Source organism: Oenanthe melanoleuca, chromosome 3 (genome assembly GCF_029582105.1).
Source record: "Oenanthe melanoleuca isolate GR-GAL-2019-014 chromosome 3, OMel1.0, whole genome shotgun sequence".
NCBI classification, from domain to species: domain Eukaryota; kingdom Metazoa; phylum Chordata; class Aves; order Passeriformes; family Muscicapidae; genus Oenanthe; species Oenanthe melanoleuca.
The window spans coordinates 43,916,068-43,935,951 of NC_079336.1; the positions used below are offsets into that span (position 1 = coordinate 43,916,068).

The 19,884-nt window shown below is 37.0% G+C and overlaps 1 protein-coding gene across 2 annotated transcripts in view; it reads right to left on the reverse strand.

The window, feature by feature from the left end:
* The window catches only part of REV3L (REV3 like, DNA directed polymerase zeta catalytic subunit), a 106,487-nt gene that overhangs the window by 28,858 nt on the left and 57,745 nt on the right, over positions 1-19,884 (reverse strand). Inside the window, exons 11-18 of one of the 2 annotated variants that reach the window (XM_056488081.1) lie at positions 19,618-19,855; positions 16,413-16,549; positions 9,820-14,011; positions 8,467-9,443; positions 7,775-7,857; positions 6,621-6,746; positions 4,864-5,056; positions 2,359-2,470 (exon numbers count right to left, since the gene is read on the reverse strand). In XM_056488081.1, the coding sequence (XP_056344056.1) occupies positions 2,359-2,470; positions 4,864-5,056; positions 6,621-6,746; positions 7,775-7,857; positions 8,467-9,443; positions 9,820-14,011; positions 16,413-16,549; positions 19,618-19,855 (6,058 nt within the window). Of the gene's footprint in view, positions 1-2,358; positions 2,471-4,863; positions 5,057-6,620; positions 6,747-7,774; positions 7,858-8,466; positions 9,444-9,819; positions 14,012-16,409; positions 16,550-19,617; positions 19,856-19,884 lie in introns of both variants that reach the window. The other variant, XM_056488080.1, reaches the window with a different exon arrangement.

Here is a 19,884-nt window from a genome sequence, read left to right on the forward strand (position 1 = left end):
TCAGTGAACGTAGAAAAACTTTAGCTCTGCTACAAAAAGTTTGGGAAACACTCTTCAGTGAAAAAAATCTAGTCAAAGACACTGATGAGTTATGAGTATTGCAGAAGTTACAAATTTCCAGGAATAACCTTCCCTTCATCTGCATGCTGGAAACAGTGACCAAGAATTCTCTACTGGGTTCTTCCACAGTTTACATGTATTGACAAGAAGATACAGAATCAACCACTATTTATTTTCAGTAGCCAAAATGGATAGAAAACAAAAGGCCTAAATAAAGTAAAAGGATGGAACTTGAAACAAGTATGTATGTTCCACAATTTCACATATATGGAATAAGAGAAAGAACTATGCCAACTACCAAGAGAATGACTAGAAATAGGAACAAGAATTCTAAAACTGGACTGTGTAAGATAATTCCTCCTGCAGCAGAGATCCTCCCTGTCAGTACTCCAACAAGTTGATAAAGTCTGTTCATGATATTGACAATCAAGAGTGAATAAACAGTCTGTCATTCATTACGCCAGGAATCTGGAATTTCAGTCTTCCATCCTTTCCTCCAACAGCCCAAGAAGCCACAAGAACATGAACCAAAACCAGGCTGAAGTCATGTTGGGCATGCTTCAGTCACAAGAGCCTATTACTGTCGAGCCTGAAGCATGTATCAGAATATAAGATACTGATTTACTAATTTTCATTAAAGCTGCTTGCTTGTTAATTTCTCATTGAGGAAGTTTTTGCAGTCCACTGCTTCTTAATTCCATAATTTACCATCCTACCTCCTTCAGTTAAAGCTATTCTGGGCCTAGACACTTGTTTTGTGCTTAAGAAATACAAAACATTTACTCTGACAAAATTTCTCCTTTTTGTGCCCATGCTACAGAAAATAAAGTGGGGAAAAGAGCAGCAAACTGTAGATCTGGTCCAAGTTTCAAAAACTAGCTTTTCAGAGTCCCTCAGAATCTAGAGTCACAGTCTGAGAGCTGAGGTGTTATTCTAGAGTTGGGAGGGAAGTAGACTAGGACGATGACAGTAGTTCTATCTGTCTATTAATAGGTCAAAACTTTTCTCTTCCAGGAATACAAGTCAACCAACTCAATCTTTGTGGATGAAGTTGCTGCATCAAAAAAATATGCTAGCACACACTAGAGAAGATCTCATAAGCAGAGATTTCTCAGTCAGCAATATGGTACATTCCATCTTGAAGTACACCAGAATTGCATGATTTTTTCATTCTGTAGTGCCCTCAGTATGCACAGATATAGAAGACTTCTGTTCTTCAGTGATAAATATTTTAACTGCTGACTTCTCTCTACCATATTCTTTCTCTCCTGCCACTTTTTAAACTTCCTCACAACTGGTGGAGAATTCTTCATTTATTGGCAGTTTCTCATTCTGAGTAATTTTCCTAAGTTTGATGGAGCACTAGATTTCCAAGAAAGAGAAAAATAATATTATATTCCTTACCTGAATTTTGTCTTCTCTGAACAGGGATCTGCTGCTCTGTCAGGACCCACCCTGTGCTGATTGCATTCAGCAACTCATTTTGTATTCTGGCTTCATGGGGTTGGTCAAAGCCTTTCTCATCAGAGGTTTTCTGGTTGGAGAGAGAAAGAATTGCAAATGTACTCTGCCTAGTTTTTTTTTTTTTTTTCCTTGTGCCTCTATTCCAGCAGGGTGACTCAGAGTTTAAATCTGTTTATTTTCCTTGAAATTTTACAGCTTTGCACCTGTCAGTAGGGTCTGGAGAGACATCTGTGGTTCCACCTACGCACCAGGCGAGAGGGCTCCCAGACAGGCTTCTCAGCCTTGGTGGAGATGGGGAAAACCAGCAGTTTTCCAAGTTTGATGGAGCAGGGGAATTCCATTCAGAGAAGACAAAATTAATGATGGAAACTGATTTTTCAACAAACCCTTATTTTAAACTGCAGCAGTTTTAGTACCATGTAGATTTTCTTGTGTCTTTCCTCAGAGTTCCTAGAAAACTTCCTGTCTGAGGGGTTTTCTAAAGCTCTCAGTACTCTTAATATCTCCTATTCTGTGAGTTTCAGAGAGAGATGTGTAATGAATTCAGGGGTTAACAAGAAAGGTGTCTGTTAAAAAAGATTACTTTTATGGCTGATAAATTTCAAGACTGTAACTCAGCTGCTTAAGAGGATCTGAACGTTCTTGCTGTCAAGAAAAGGAAAAGCAGAAAGCATTTTTATTCGAAACACCACCATGCTTGTCCACTCTAGAAATAAGCTTTTGAGAGAAACAACAACAAAAAAAATCAGCATTTGAAAGACTGGCAAGGGTTGAAGGAACTAAATCTGCTGTTCCAAGCCTGAAAAATAAAAGCAGAACGTACAGATATGCTACCTTTTTACAATATTCACTACTTCCTGGAAAAGAGTTCTTTCATCAGTAGCGTAACTGACTTCTAGTCCTGTAACTCCAGATCTTGTAAGCAAGGGGGCTTGGTCTCTGCTCCCTAGAAAATAAAAAGTAAAAAAACCTGTCACAATTCAGAAGGAATTTCATTACTTCAGTCAACAATACTGCTTTAGAATAAAAAATACAACTTAGAAGAAGTACAGAATACAACTTATTTATATCTTTAAAAATTAGCACAATTAATTCCATGGACTTATTTAGTTCCTTTTGAATGGAGTAATTTTTTCTTTTCACTTTGTAGAATTCTGCTCTAGTGGTAATCTTGCACAGATTCTCAAATATAAACAAACTTGATTCATGAGAACTGTCACTATTTTACATGTACAAGAGTCCAGCTATTAGAAAATTACTTTTAATAAGAAATATTAAATGACTATATGACAGCTCACACAGTTTTTATGCAAAGTATAATTTTAACTGCTATCTTAAAGTAGTGCTTTACAAGATGCCTTACAGAATGAAAATGCTTTATAAGAGTATAGTTCTTTTTTTTAGCACACTGCTAAGTTATTGACAGAAATGGAAGAACATGAGCCACTGCTCACTTAGTGCACATTAAGAGTGTCCACATTGATAATTCTGAGTAATATCTAAATTTGTATGCATGCAGGAACTCAGCATTTGCCTTCCATATTAAAAAAAACCCTCTTTAAATGATTAATGTACAACACATACTTAGTTTTCTTTATTCAACAGATAGTATGATCTCTGTTATGACAACATTGTAGATTTTAGGAACTGGAGTTTTTAAAAGGCATTCTACTCTGACACATTCTTAAGAATTAAGAAAAGTGTGCTTTCAGAAATAAACGTTAAAATGAGTACTGTGACTTACAAAGCATTAATAACACAAAAGGAAAAAAAAAAAATTCTATCTCAATGTCAAGTGACTCCACAGGGAACTCAAAAATTTCTAACCAAGAAAGCATTGACAGCACACACCAATTAAAACAACAAATGTCACAATAACATTTAAACACATCATTTTATTTCACTAACAAAACCAGATCAGAACATTTGTTTTTTCCAAATATCATTGGACCTTTTACAGAAAGCTTTTTCTTGATAAATTATCAGTGGCACACACCTAGGGAGCCGTAGTGGCTATACTGTGGAAAAATCTCACTTAGTAAGATAATGGAAATAAATTTTTTAAAGATAGTAACAAGCATATAATACCAGAATAAAATTCACTTAGAATAATAAGAACTTAGCTTAACATGATATAATATCTACAGTACTTTGAAAAATAAACTGGTAAAAGAAGAAGCTGTTGCCTTATTGCTAAATTTATTTTTGGTAGGTTTTTGTCCACGCTTAAAATTTTAGACAGTATTTTGTGGTTTGATACACATTCACAATGCCAAAGAAACCCTGAAACAAAGAGGACTACTTTGGGGATATTTTTGGTTTGAGATTTTTTTGGGGTTTTTTTTTTTACTAGCCTAAACCAGTGGTACTCAACCTTTAACAGCTGGAGAGCCACTTCTTAATAAAATGGAGTTGTAGAGCACCATAAAAATCAAGTATCAACAGTGTGATTTTTTTTTTCCCCATCATGACACTTCAATGTGTGATGATGCTGCCTTAATGCCACCACACACTGATACATCACGACATGACACATCAGCATCCTCTCTCCCAGCAGCACTCTGTCTTCAATCCCTTCTGGCTGCTAGGAAGGAGTGGGGTGGAGGGGTGGAAGGGGCAAAAGGGCAAGATTTCCCCCATTCTGCCCCACAGCTGCTGGGTGGGAGGTGATCTCTACTCTTACCTGTGGGGGGATCCCAGCAGCTCCTTTTCTTTCCCCCTATGGGAGGGGGAACTTCAGCGACTCCCACACTGCTGGTCCATTTGCTCAGTGCTCCCCGCGCTGCCTGATAGAGTGGAGCGCCGATCAGATGCCTACATTGCGAGAGCCGCCTGTAGGGCCATGAAGAGCCACATCCGGCTCTAGAGCCACAGGTTGAGTATCACTGGTCTAAACAAAGCCAAAAAGGTACAATAGAATAAGGGCCCCTGTTTAGATCCTAAAAGGATCAGATAAAACCACAAAAATAACCCTTAAGTAAAATATAAAACATACTGTCTTGCTTTTAACATTTTCTACTTGTAGCTATCCAGCAACTTGAGTAGGAAACTAAAGGCAGGTTTTCCTCTTTACACTTTTAGAACACTGCAGGAGCTTGTCCACAAGTACGCAAACATGGATATTTTGCACACGCAAATGTTTTTTGTGGTTTACAGCCCATGCAATAGTTCTTTGGAAGATATAAGTAGGAAAACTCCATATTTAATACCGCCATTCAACAAGACAAAATTAAATGAGATACACAGTAATATAGATACTCTTACATTTTGCTTGCTACTGTTTGATTACTACGAAATAGCATTTTTGTAAAATGTATTAAGAAAAAAAGAAATAGGAACCTTCGCTTGAGAGTGTCCTGTCTCTATCAATCACTATAGCACCAGTGATTTCTTTTTTATCGGTATTTGGCAGTGCTGAGTCTGATGAGATGCAATAGAATAAAGCACAGATCGGATCAAACTCTGGATCTGGTTCCAAATCTCGTCTTGTTCGAGCATGTAACTCCATACTGATGAGGGTAAGGTGCTGGACCTAGCAACAAATAAAGACAGTCTGTTAGTTTGTTCTGCAGATTTCTTAAAAAAAATATTAAGAGAAGACTATCAGTACAAGTGAGGACAGTGCAGATATTTATATGGTGGTATTATATTGTAACTACAAGGTTCCACCTGAAAATTAATAGAAATCATTAAACATGAATCTTTGGAGCTCACTTTTTTGCAAATAGCACCATTTTAGGAAAAACTAAGACTAATCATTAAACACTTTTATACTCAGTTTCGAAAATTCCGTATGTGTTTCTGAGTATTGTATTCTTGTATCAAAAGCAGAAAATAAGACAAAAATTAGGTGATGTTCAACTTCAACAATTGTTAATTCCTGTAGTCTTTTCAAACAGCTTTGTATATTTAGCTGAATCACATTTCTGAACTGATCAAGAACAAAGAATCACTCTTGGTCTTTTCTTCTCCCTTCTGTCCCTCACCCAAGACAAGCATGAAGACTAAGTCTTACAAGAAAGTAGGGAGAATACCTAACTTTGCCTTCAGTTGCATTAATCATCTTTCACACCATACTGCCAGAGAATGGTTTACAGAATGAAAATGCAGAATGGTTTACAGTATACTGTCCCTACATACATTTTGACTCTGCAGTAAAGACAGTATTATTTAATCCTTTTTCCACATTATGCTGTTGCTCTGTTGTCTTGCATAAAAGTGCTATTAATGTGGATTAATGGAGAGGTTGGACAGATTATGAGGGAAAAATGAGAAGTATTTCTGTGTATGTAGGATGCCCTGGGGGCAGCCTGATTTCTTCTAGGTTTGCATGTTAAATCACTAAAAACATCACTGAGTGAAATTTTACTATCAAAGCTCCATCTCTATTTCCTCCAAGGTCAGTGGTTTCTTGTGGCTTCTCCTATGTCCTTCACTCAGTGCTATCTCCCTATCTCCTCTGGCCAACAGCTAATTCCAGATGTGGAGACTGTCTAGGAGCACACATACACAGACTGCTTGCCCTGTGAGCCCTGTCAGCAGCCAAACACAGCAGTACTGTATTTACATTGCTTCCCTTTCTCCAGCACTTTAATTCCTCTCCCCACACCAAACACATACCTACATTAAATATATAGAGATTTTCTTTGAGATAAGCACCCTTATGTCAAATGTAGTAGAAACTGCCCAACAGGTTCAGAAGGTAAGAAGTATAAAAATACCAGGAGGGCCTTACTGATTGCTGTCACATGCCTTATTTCTTAAGGAAACAATCCATGAAAATGATGGTCAACTAGTTTTTCAAGTAATGTTTTACTGCAAAACTTACTATTTTTTCCTTTTTATTTTTTCCCTATTTTTATTTTTAAAGGGAGGTTTACTATCTTCACAACCAAAATAGTGTGAAGTCTAGTGAGGCATTGGACATCAGGAAGCTGAAACTGGTAGGTCAACTATCCATAAGCTGCAGACAGCACAGATTGCTTAATTTTTAAGCCACATAAGGACTCAGGAGAAAAAGATTTTTTATTTCTGGCAGTATAAAAGCAGCCTGATAAATTATCATTTTACAAAGTGACATATAACAGTAAAGTTACCTCATGTAAAGACTTTGCTTCCTGCAGGTTTTCCACACTGACTTTAAAACCGTAAGTATTATTTAAAGATGGTCCTTCAATCTGGGAAGTCTCCTTCTTTGGAGCACCAAGGGCAGCAAATTGATTCTTATGAGGCAGGGAAGAAAACAGCACAGGATAGTGAGAAAACACAGGTTGTTAAACTCATATGTAATATTAAATAATATGCAATATTAAATACAAATTTATCAATGAAAACAGAAATGCTACACTACAAATTACTAAAAAGTCCCCAACCTTTTACTATCTCCTCATTTCATTTTTCAACATGCAAAAAACAGTTGTATCTTTCTGCCTCATAGGAATAATTTTAATTCATAGGAAAGCAAGAGGCTGCTTTAAAAAAACCTCCCAAACAACCAAAACCACCCAGAACCCTACCAAAAAAACCTCAGTCCCACACATACTGGCTTTCTTGGAAGTCTGAGGATATGGAAACCAACAATTTTCTATTCTCTCTTGAGCAGCAATTTGTCAAAAACCCCTGTTTCAGTCATCACTTTTTAAGGCACTGAATTAAAGGTACAATAAGTACCTCCTTGAAACAGGTAAGAGTACACTGAGAAGAAAAAACTACTGGATCACTCCAGTAATGCACCTAGCCCGCCAATTGTTACAACATGGAGAGCAGAAACTCTGTTTAAGTAAAACAAGTCCAACCTCTTTCTCCTCTGCTGACACACCACAAACTGCCCTCCTTGTTTCAGAAAATGCTTAGAACATTGTCTGAAAACTAATATACATAGAGACACATAAATACACACAGGTCTGGGTATATGTATATAAAAAAGGGAAATCACACTAGAACTTAAAAAAGATGTTGTATCTCAAAGAGCAAAATATCTTTACATGGTGTCTCTCTAGTGTTTCATTAGTATCTCATTACCCTAGAGGAGCAACCTCAATCTCCAACTTACACTACTTCCCCCAAAGTAAACTCATAAATTGCCTCCTAACTTTGACAGTGCTCTGATTCTGTAACAATTGTATCCTACCATTTAAAATGTATTTGCATTATCTTAAAAGAAAAAGACAAAAAACAACGAAGAAGAAAGAATGGAACTGTGTATATGCTGCATAATAAAAATACATCTGTACAGAACATGTTAATTTACCTTCATTTGTGTGGTTAGAAGTACTCTTCGAAGACCATCAGTATTACTTCCCCTCTTGTGGCTCAGTTTCTGAGCTTTTGGCTCTGTAAACACAAGAGTGAAAGACTACTTAGCCTCAATGGTATTGTCTAGGCATGAAACAACATGTAAGAAATAACAGGCATTATAAACAAGTATTATGTATATAAGCAAACACAGCTTTATCCTTTGTCAAATCTAAAGCACAACTACTACAATTTGGTATTTATGGACATTTAGGAACAGAAATAAGTTATAAAGCCTCACATCACTATCATCTTGAACACTGCAACTCTATTCACACTCTGAATTAAGATTATTTTTGGAAAAATACAAGCAATATAGTCAACAAGATTAAAAAAATCCCCCTCATAAGCAATTTGACTTCTAAATTAAGCCTCTAAAATAAGACCTCTAAATTAAGCTTTTAACCAGGACTTCAGAATTCAGATACTAGAGACTGTTAGGAAGCAAATGGATATTCTACTTCTAGACTTTTTCAATAATTCAATAGTTACTTCGACAATAGTGGATGGAATTTTTCCTTTCAAAAGCTACTTTAAATATATTTTTGCAGAGATACAATTTTTTTCTTACTATGTCAAAAGAAATATATTCAGATGTTTGTGTGTGTGTGTGTGTGTGTGTATTATTAGATCACTTAATGGATTTACCTGCAGATAAAGGAGTAAACCCAAGAACTTCAGGTATCCCATCTTGGTTTTTTCTGTGCACAATGGGTGTACTATGTAGACAAATGGATTCAGAATTTCCAGGATCTTCATTAACTGGAAATGGGGATATGTCAAAGGATGTCCTAATGTCCTCTTCGGTGCGTGGAGAATTTGGTGTGCTTCCAACATAATTTCCTTCCACAGAAGACAAAATTATTTCCTGATTTTTCCACTCTGTGTCTTCTAAACTGCACTGTTTAGGATCTGGAGATGCCACCTGCTGCCAGGGAGGAAGCACTGGAGAATCTGGTGAACTGTAACTGACATAATAATCTTCCTCCTCCTCCTCCTCCTTATCACATTCTAGAGCTGAAGTAGTGTGTGTCTTGCTTTCACATGAAGTTTTATTAGAGTCTATGTCATTTTTAGTATTTACAGAAGTTCCTATAGTGCTTATAGACTTATCACAGGTTTCCTTGGTTTGCATTTTTGTATTTTCTGCCACAGAGGCAGGAGAATTCTTTGTAGGCACAGTAGGTCTTTCATCTTCCAGGCTAGACAAATTCAAATCTTTAGTGACTTTTATTACTTCTATAGATTTCTCTTCAGACAATACTGCAGAGCTGAAATTCTCATCTGCCTTTGCCAGCTCAGCAGAATGACTCTTAGGTAATTTCTTGAAATGTTCATACTCTTCTTTGGCGTGAAGCCATATCTGAACTTGCTGTTGGCTTGGAGCACACTTGCATGGCATTATGACTATTTTTTTGTCTTCACTAGTTTTATGGCTATTACTTTCTCTTTTATTAACAGTAGAGTGACCATAATGAGGAGGAGATCCTGGTCTAGGACTTTCTGTCATTGCAGAAAATGCAGTCTTCCAGAGTCGTAGACCTTCTAATGAGAAGTCCCCCTCAAACTCAAGGAGGTCATTTGGAAGTCTGGTTTCCACTGTGAGAAGCCGTCCTCCAATCTCCCTGTGAAGAAAAGAAGTCTGAATTACTGTTTTACTCCAAACTGCACTGCAGGAAGTCCTCCAGATGACAGAAAAGCAGAGTACTACTAACTAGTTTTCTCACTATGCAACTCCCATGTGCAGTGTTTTTATTTTACAAACTATGAAGGCACATTCCCACTTACTAAAACAATACACAATAAAAAACCCAAAGTATCATGAAAGAAAATGGGTGTTTGGACTGAAAGCACAGCAATTTTCAACTTCAAATAGATGTATATCAGGTGGGATCTTTCATGTATCTCTGCCACATAACAGCATAAAATTGTTTAGAGGACTAAATTAAATTTAATATAATCGCAATCACATGTAGAAGGAAATGCATTTAACAATAGTACCTTGGCTTTTCTGGAGCATCTGAAGGATTGCTGCAAAACGGTTCCTGATAAACTGTTTCTGCGAGATCATGATCCAGCAAAGTTGCCATGATTTCTTCACGACTGGGTGGGGACATGAGAGGCTTAAGAATGTGAGCAGTACGAGGTGTAAAGCTTCCATTCTTTGATTGTGAGGGAGAACTGGTTGATCTTGGTGAACTATCTGGAGTTGGAGTTAATGCTTCATTGTTTCTTGAAACATGTAATTCTAAATCCTCAGAAGCTGCGTCTATAAGTTCACCATCAGGTGATGACAATAAGGATGTAAAAGAGGTATTAATTGAATCAAGTGGTTGACATGGTTCAAAAGTGGTTTCTTTTCTAATGTGGCTTTGAATCCAGTCTGAGCAGGTTGGCTGAGAAAGATTAAGAAATCTCTCTTTATTTACTGTACTTCTATTCAATTTGAATTTTTCATTTAAACAGACTTCAGTCTCTTGGGTACAAGACGTATCGATAAAACTAGATCTAGAAGTTGAAGAATGAATGGTTTTCCTCCATTGACTATGGCAGTGGTTCTCACTATTATCTAGTGAGGTCTTCTCAAAAAGCTCAGGGCTCAGGGAACCAGACCGTAACCATTTATTTGTGCTTGAAGAATGTTGCTTTTCTTCCTCAGATTTTTGGTCATTATGACATAGAAAGTCACTTTCTGTTATTTGTCCAGAACTAAGATCCTGAACTGCATCACTCAAGAATTTCTGGGGCAAATTTTGATCTGCTGGGACAAACTGGCTTGCAGAATAAAAACTGCAAAATCCACTTTGCCCTATAGTATTAATATCAAAGTTGTAATTGTGGTCTGGAGATAAGCTGTCTTCAAGTGAGTAACAGCTTTCAAAACCAGGGTCTGAAAAAAAAATGGGGCTGTCATCAGATACGGAATGATCGATGCAGCTAGTAATCGGCTGGCTTGAAGACTCCATTTTTGGAAGTTTTGCTGTTTTTTCTTTAGGTTTTGTGCTCCTGGGAGCACGAGATTTTCTTGATGATGTGACTGACCGTGGCCTTTTGATGGCTTTATTCTGTTCAAGAGGGCACGGTATGCCCTTACTCAGCTGTGGTTTGTCTGGCAATGGCTCCTGTGCAATACTGGCATTCTGAGCTTTCTGCTGTCTCTTCTGGAGCAACTCTTTCAAAACAGCCAGACCAGACTGTCCTTCACCAAATGCTGATGGGGCCACTATGTTCCTGTTTTTATACTGGGAGATGGGTTTTGGTTGCATGGCTGTTTCTGACAGAGGCCTTTGTTTTGTGGTTTCTGGTTTAAAATGTGACATATCTAAAATAAATCCTCTCTGGTTTTGATTGCAATTTAACTGTTTCACTGGACTCTTCAAAGATGTTACAAAACAGTTTTTAGGCATCTGAAGTGGCCCAGGGTTTTCCTCAGATGGCTTAAGAATAGAAGAACAAGGATCAGAATGCTTGGATGCCTCTGGTAAACAAAAAATCTGCTGTTGATTATTGTCTTTAAAATGCAAATAGTTAGCATTATGTAATTGATCCATCTTTGCTGTGTCCAGAGAGTCATGAGTTTCATTTAATTTCCCAGCTGGTGGCAAATATCTGATTTGCAAATTTTTTATCTCTTCTGCTTTTGGAGAAGTCTTATCTTTTGAGGTATGAACATTCTGTGTTATGTGAGTTGAGTGATTCGATGGATCAAATACGTTTTGAACGAGAGCAGAATCTTTCATTCTAAATATAGTACTCTGAGTCCTGGACCTTTGAGAGCTCATTTTTGGTACCTCCCTTCCAGATGCCATGGGAGAAGATGTAAAAGATGGATGAGGGTCTTCCCGTGGAGCAGGCAAACACTGTGCATCTACAGGCTTATCAATTTCCATCAGTGAGTGAAAACAGCCTGATGAATTATCTTGTGCATCAGTCGAAGGGAGCTGTGCTGATGGCAGATAAGCAGCTGAATAGCCAGGAAGAGGACTGTCTTTGAGGTTGTGAAGTGGCTGAGAGCAGACAGAGGTGTAGGAAATCTCATGAGGATCTTGATGTTTCAGCACAAACTTGACTTCTGTAGTAGAGCGACCATTTCCTTTTTCATCTTTAAATACAACACGTTTTCTTGGGGATGCTTTTTCAGCTGTTCTTTGTTTTGTTCTAGGTTTCTTCTTTCCATCATCTGGTGTTTTATCAGCCTGATTAATCTTTTTCTTTTTCTTGGTAGATACAGTGGGGCTAGCAAATTTCTTTTTAGATTTCTTAACCTGAGTTTTTGCTCGACTAGTTTTTCCTACACTAGTATTAACAGTCTTGCTGTTATAGATACTGGGCCCCCTACTAAATAAAGCTTCTCTGTCTAGGTTGGTCAAAATTTCTTCTGCTTTTGGATCAGTGGGAGACCAGCAGCGAGGTGGAGATGTGTTTACTGGGCTTGTGCTTCTCTCAGAAAGAAAACCTAACTTAGACATAACATCACTATAGTTATAGTCACAGTCTTCAGCTTCAGCACTGTAGGAGGGCGAAGGAGGAGAAAGAATTGTATGAGTCCTTTTTCTGAAAGACAAAGTTCTTTTAATATTTGTACTACCTGTTTTTTGTGGTTTTCCAGCTTTTTTCTTGGTTGACTTATGCTTTGCTTTCCTTTTGTGACTTTTCTTTGGTGTTAGTGGATAAATAGGATATTTGGTTGCAGGAGAGTCAGGAACTTTTGGCCAAAAGTCCTTTAAAGGTGCAAGCTTTTTATATAAATTCATCTTTTCCTCTGTGAGTACTACTCTTTCCTCACTAGAATCTACTTTCCCCAATTTAACAAGCATATTTTTTCTCCCTCTAAATCTATTGATGATAATATATTTAATAATAACAGGTGGCAATTTTTTAGAAAGCTTTCTACGCTTTCGAGACTTCTGAGACCCATCCAAACTTTCAACACTTTCTATAGGCTGAGGTAGATTAATTTTTGAGTTGTGTGCGACAAAGCTCGACTCACTGTCTTCAGTCTCATAATTTACCTTCCGCTTCGTTCGGAGCGTGTATTTATTCCCACACAGTCCAAATGATTGCTCAGTTTCAAGAGATCCATCTGCAAACTGGCAGTCAGTGTAATTAGCAGTACTTGTAGGCATTTTGTTTTCAAAAGCCTCAAGAGGAACTTGAACTAAGTCACTAGGTAAAGCACTGTCCTTATCAGGAATGTTACTACAAGCATTACCTTGGGTATAGCAGCCTTCCTTCACTGATGCAACATCACTTACACTTGCAGGCTCCTGACGATTGATAAAACTATGCTTCTTTTTATTCAGCTTCAACCTGGACTGTTTGTTGCCTTGCTGTAATTTATATGTCACGGGAGCTAACTTCTGGGGTCGACTGAGACAATTAGAAAGAACAACACTAGGAAAGAACATATAATGTGCTGCTTGTTGGCTGAGGCTTGGCTTTTCTGCCTTGTGCTCCTGAAATTCTTCATACCTAATTTTAAGCTTATTAAGGCCACCTTCATCAGTGTTATTTTCAAGTGAATGTACCACAGTTCGACTGCCTCCTGAACAAGATACCAATTCACAATTTTCTGTAGCTGTTGCTGGAAAAAAACTATTTATATTTGCATTGCTGGATTTTTCATTTACTTCAGAGGACATTTTACCTTTGGAGTGGCTCATATCAGAAAAGTTATATAAGTTTTTATTCAACATGTTGTCACCAATATGGCGGCCCACATGCATAAAAGAGACATCCTTTTCAGCCTTTCTAATGCTAATATACTTCCTACTAGGTATTGGTCTGTTCACTGATGAAATATCATCTTCATAGTCAAAAATATTATTTCCACATGAAGGAACTGGGAGAGTATCTTTCTTGTTACTCTCTTTGTGAGAGTTTTCTGCATGGGTACTATTGCTGAATGGAGTTGGGTACTTTGCTGAGTAAGTGCTTTCTTTTGTAAGAGAATGGACTGAAAGTTCAGGTCTTGTTTCTGCGTTTGGTTGTGAGAGGTCTTCTACAAAATCTTCATTATTCAAAACATGGTTAGAAAGGGCACTTGTGTGTTTACACTGAAAAGTAATTTTAGCAGAAGATGGGGGTTCTAGTGTAGCAGCATCTTTGTGAAAGATTGAGGTCTTTACAGACATTTTGCTTGTTGCAATGACGGAGGAGTGAGTTCGAGAACTTTCATTATTCAAAGGATTGTCTGAAATGGAAGAAAAGCAATTTTATTTTAGTTTTCCTGTAAAAAAATAACCTAAGGCACTAACAATTTTAATAGTATTCTCCTGAAAGCCTTCCCATCCAAATAACAAACAAAAAACTCTTGCAAATCACATTACATTTATAATCATGACAACTAGAGACCCTGACTACACGAGCTGCTTTATCAAAATCACATTGTCACTGCATTTGTCTCAGGCATTTTGTCAGTTACTCCTCAATGGCAGACTTGCACACAATTGTCAAAGATTTCATGCTGACTTTCTGAAAGAAGGCTTCACAATCACTTTCAAATGACTACATAAAAACACACTGTTTTCTAGGAAAGTTGCACTCTGCTTTCTCCCTCAGAAGTATATATATTCATTGGCTCTGAAAAACAAAAAACTTATTTAAATTACCTTCCCCATACAGAGAAGTCATTGCACAGAAAGCTAAAGTAGTATATCTCACAACATGGCAAGGGCTTTGTATGAAGTGTGCTGTGTGTTAAATATAGGTAGTTTCCTACACTTCTATAAAGCAGAGCAATGCAGCATCCTTTCATGTGTTCGTGCAAGAAGGTTGCACCAGTTAGTTAGATTCATATCCATGTATTAATGTTCCCATCTGAGACCAGCAGGCACTGCAGTAACTTGTCCTGTGCAGACTCATCACATGGTATCTGTGATTTTCATCACCACATTTATTGCAGGGAAAGTATGGACAGAGATGTGGTAGCAAACTAACAAGTGTGAGCTTGCTCATAACCTTGCTGAACAAATAATTTGACAGAGGTTGTACCACTGCAAAGAGGCAGCTACCACAGACACCTGGCACACAGAAATTTGTTCATGTGTCCACCTCTTTAGCTGAATTGTTGAAGGGGGATAGAAGTTGTGAAACATGCTATATGACCTGGAACCAGTGCTGCACACTGAGGTACTAGACTGGGGATCCTTTGGGCCTTTACTGTAAGTCTCAATCAATCTGAGGATTATCTTAGATTCATACTGCCTTTGGCTTAGCAATTTATTTGCTGCCGGCTGAGAAAAATAAAAGGAAGTCCCCAGTCTGTTTCTAATGCATACACAGAATCCCTGAGCTGTGAAACACAGCTGGGATATGCTGCCTATAATTCTTTGAGGGTAGGAGTCCACAGAAAGAATGAGGATGATTAACTGAAAACTCAGAAAATGGGAATTTTGTGGTATCAACAAACACCTGGTAAATATCTGGCTATCTGGATACAAAAACTGCAAAAATACTTGTCAGTCAGTCAGATCATATGGACACAGATTCATGTGTGGATAGGCATTTTCTAATTTAAATGACCTGGACTGAGATCTGTTTTGAATTTACTATGTCTCCTATTACAAGAAATCAATGTAAAAGTTCACAGTAGTAAACTTTCAAAGCTGACAATCTGCATGTAATATGTCACAAACTTAAAATATGCTTAAATTTAAATCATTACTTAAGAAACAGTCTCATTAGCCAGCAGCATCTCTTATTACAACAAACAAAGTATGGCAAATAAGGAAATCACAACTGTATATCTGCCAAAAGCAAATCATATTAGCAGTACATCAAATCATGTATTAATCCTACCATTATACCTATAAAATCAAAGGAAAAAGCAAACTATGTTTTAAACACTGAACACAAAAGAATAGCTGTGGTTATCTATAATCTATCTAATAAGATCATATATTTCACTTTCTCAACTGAATATTATAGTGTGAAATGCATATTTTCTAATGAAACAAATAATATTATTTATATATATTTGCCTAACCTCAAAGTGTGCATTCTAATGTTGACTAATGTTCTTTGATCTGCCAGCATGTTATAAAGATGGCTAAAGATGTCTACAGATTAATTCATTTTTTTTACAGATTTTGAAAGGCAGTTCTCTCTGCAGTGGCTTTGCATTCACATATGGGATTTCATAAATTAAAACTATGCAGTGGCAATCTGAGGAATGAAACAAAGGCTCACTATATTTTAGCATGTGTGGCAAATACTTGCAAAGAATCATCTAAATCTACACAGTAATACATTTATTATTTACAATAATCCTAGGAGGATAAATGATCTTACAGAATCATTACTTTTAATACCATATTTGGTTTTTTTCCATAAAACTAATAAAACTATGTCCTTTTTTGGATCATTGATGCAATAAGAAAAACAGATCCTGGTAATTCATACAGAGCATGGAGATTAAAATAAAATTGTTTTTTAAGGAAGATGTTAAGGGCCTGCTTCTGCAATCTGATGAGAACTTTTCCTACCAACTGAAACAAGGACTGAAAATGGTCAGCACTTTTGAGAACTAGCAATTTGATGTGAAAATGAACTATGACTCAACTTCCAAAGCTGATTTTCTGTTTACTTACCACCATTTTCATCTGCAGTTCCATCTAACTGAGGTATTGAGAGATTAGTTAGGAGCATATTGTTACTGCTCCAATCCATTTCTTCCTCCGAAGATGAATCCTCTTCTGTTGAACTTCGATGCATATTTTTGCCAGCTGACCTGGAGGAAAGTGAAGGAACTAATTGATGCATAATACCTCAATTAGAGAACACCAGGAGCCACAAGGAACATGAAACTCAGGTGTGGTGCCATGTGGTTGTGTAATTTTGGGGATCAAAAGGAAACAAAAATTTTGCCACATTTCTCACTAAGAAAGTCAAAATATTATTCAATGTTACTATTTTAAGAGGCAACAGTGGTAGCCAACCATTTTAAACAGCAGGATTCACTAACCTAAGAAGATATAGGGAAGGCATTTAGATGGTTAATTTTAGTTCAGTTTTAATGAGATTTAATTTCATTTCTTCAAAATGCTTGAAATTTGAAGACTAAACCAACTATGCAAAATTACTTCAGTTTAGCTGTTAGCAAACAAATGTTTGCTTTTTTTTGTGTGTTGTTTTTCATTTTGTTTTTTGTTTTAATAAATCTCTACTGTATTATAACAATTATCTCTCTTGGCAGGCTGAACTAAATCATGACCAAGAAAACTATGTTTCATTCCACCTCTCACTGAATGGTCTGAAGCAGTTGTTGTTAAAACTTAACCTGCTTTTAATAAGTTAACTGTTCTACATTGCCATGTCCACAGTCATAGATTCACTGGGAAAAAAAGAAGCAAACCTACAACGAAAAGCTACTATGAATTTTTTGTGCTTTATGGTGGCATGCTTTATATGGGCATGGGGGAAGGAAGACTATCATAGAAAACCACAAAAAAACAAATCCTCCAGTACATTATAACTACAATCACTTAGGAATTTCATTTCTTCTTTAAAATAACATGTGAGATGGACAAAATTCTTAACAGAAATAAGCAATTCTGTAGTTACACAAAAGAAATCCAGATACATATTAAGTAACTGAAGTTTGTGGTTTTTTGTTTGTTGTTTGTGTTACTCCTCAAAAGATATAAATACAAATGTTTTGAAGTTACAGGAAAGAAAATTGGGAATAACCTAAATACAATTTACTTTTGCAGAACTCTTTTATGACTGGAGATAGACCAGCATGAATTACATGTATGGTACCACCCCAGACATCTGAATGTCAGCACAGAGCTAATTTAGATGAGGACAGATTTGTTAGTTCAGAAACAATAGACTCAAATGTAACCAACATAATTTCCACTCAGGTCTGGAAGCATGACTTAGAGAATCAAGTAACAAGCACAGCTAGATACAGTCTCCATGATCTAAATGAGCTTAGTTGTCCCTCTTCTAGGTTCCCAAAACACGGAAAAGCACAGCACAAAGCAATTAGCTTGATATGCAAATTAATATCAAACTGGGGATGTTTCTTCCAACCTGAATGATGCTGTAATCCCAGGTAAATCTTAAATCAACTTTAGTAAACCAAATCAGACTGGAGATGACTTCTGCAGATAAACTAGATTTCTCCTCATTCAAACCCATCAATCTGGATTCCAGGAAAATTTATGTAACACACATGATTATCACCATACATGAACTAGTCCAGGTCTTGGTGGGTGTTTTTCTCCAGTTCAATACAAATCTAACCCAAGCTATTTATTTCACTCAATAGGGTGTGGTTACTCCTCATTGGCTCAATATATTTTCTGAGATAATGCAAGATGGTAAATACTCACTAACAGAAAAGCCATAATATGGATATGCAAGAATGCATTAGGAAGTCATACAGGTGGGATGGCCTAAGCAGAGTAAAGTCAGATCTATCATTAGACTCAAACTGGTTCTTCATGCATGAGCAGAATCATGCAGGGGACAAAGATACCCATGGCTTGTGTCAGAAATCAGTCCAAATTCTGTAGAGATCTCAGTGAAACAGAACTTGTAATTCCCTCTAAACAGAAGTTCACTCCCTGTGGAAGCACATGGCATGTACATTTTCCCTAGTGGCTTCTCTCTGGGATTAAGGTGTAGGCATATGTGAGCAAGATATTAGTGAGACAGCTTATCAAGTCTCTTGAGTTTTTAAATAGGATTCTTTACTGTATGAAAGCAGTTAATTGCTTCACGATCCCACCTGACTCCTGAAGTTGTACAGTCAAGCCCATACAGAACTGTGCCTGAGCTAATGAATTCTGCAAGATACAGATTTTCACAGTAACTACCACTAAACTGAAGTTTGATCTTAAGTGTTTTTGATGGAAATTTCAAACTTTTCAGACTACTGTGAGGGAAAAAAACCACAGAAAATCAAAGGTCAGATAGGAAAACTAGCTTTAGAGATCAATTATCTCTAGAACTAGGAGACTAATGAACTAGCTTCTGGTTCTGTTACAAGTTTAATGTGCCTTTGGGAAATAAAAGAAGCATTTCTATACCTCTCTGGTTCTCTGAAACACAGTATGATTACAATTTCTGATATAGGAAAAAACCTCAAATATAAAAATGTTGTGTCTGTGAAGCTCCTCATACTTCAAACAGAAATATAAATATCAGGTGTGCTGAAAGCAGGGGTCAAGAGAAACTGGATATAGCTTCTTTCAATGCCTGTCAGTGCAGACTGTACAAAAGGTCATTACAACCTGAGAAGGTGTTCCAAGAATCTTGGCCTTAAACATATTGAAGTTGCTGACCTTTAGCAGTCAAGCAGAGTGAACAACATTCATGTTTTGATTTAAGCTTTGACCATGGAAACAAATGGGTGTTTCTTCCTCAGGTCGCTTGGTTAGTTTTCATACGAATACTTCTAAAATATTGACTTTAGTAAAACATGTACAAGATACACATTAACATTTGTATCATATACAAGCTTTGACTTTACAATCAAGTTACCACTAAAGGCTTTCATGTATTTGAACTTGTAGAACAAAAAGCTTACTTAATTTTTCCTCAAAGAGCAAACTCGAAGCTTATGTTTGGCCAAACCTAGACACTTAATCTTTATTTCCAGGTGACACTGATGATTCACATAATCATCTGAACAACTTGCATTCCATCCCAAGATCTGCACAGATTTTTTCACGCTGTCAACAGAGACCTCTCTACATCTCATTGGGCTCACAGTATACTTGAAAACAAGATGGAAGGAAGGAAAGATCTGGCAGAAAAAATAACATATTAAGGAAAGAAAATATATACCTCCGTTTTTGCCCAGGCTCTTCCATGCTACTGTCCCACCTCTGGGACATTAGCAAGCTCAGTTCCATTTCTTCTTTCTCACACTGTGGCTCATTTTCTTCATCATCACTGTTCTGAGAATTTCGCCAGCTTCCAAGAGAACGATGGTGAGAGAGTGTTTTTTGATGTCCCATCTGATATCCATCATTCTCCAATCCAGCCAACAGATCAATCATGGCCTCATCAGCACTACTGCCCACTGCAGAAAAAGCCCATACAAGTAGAATC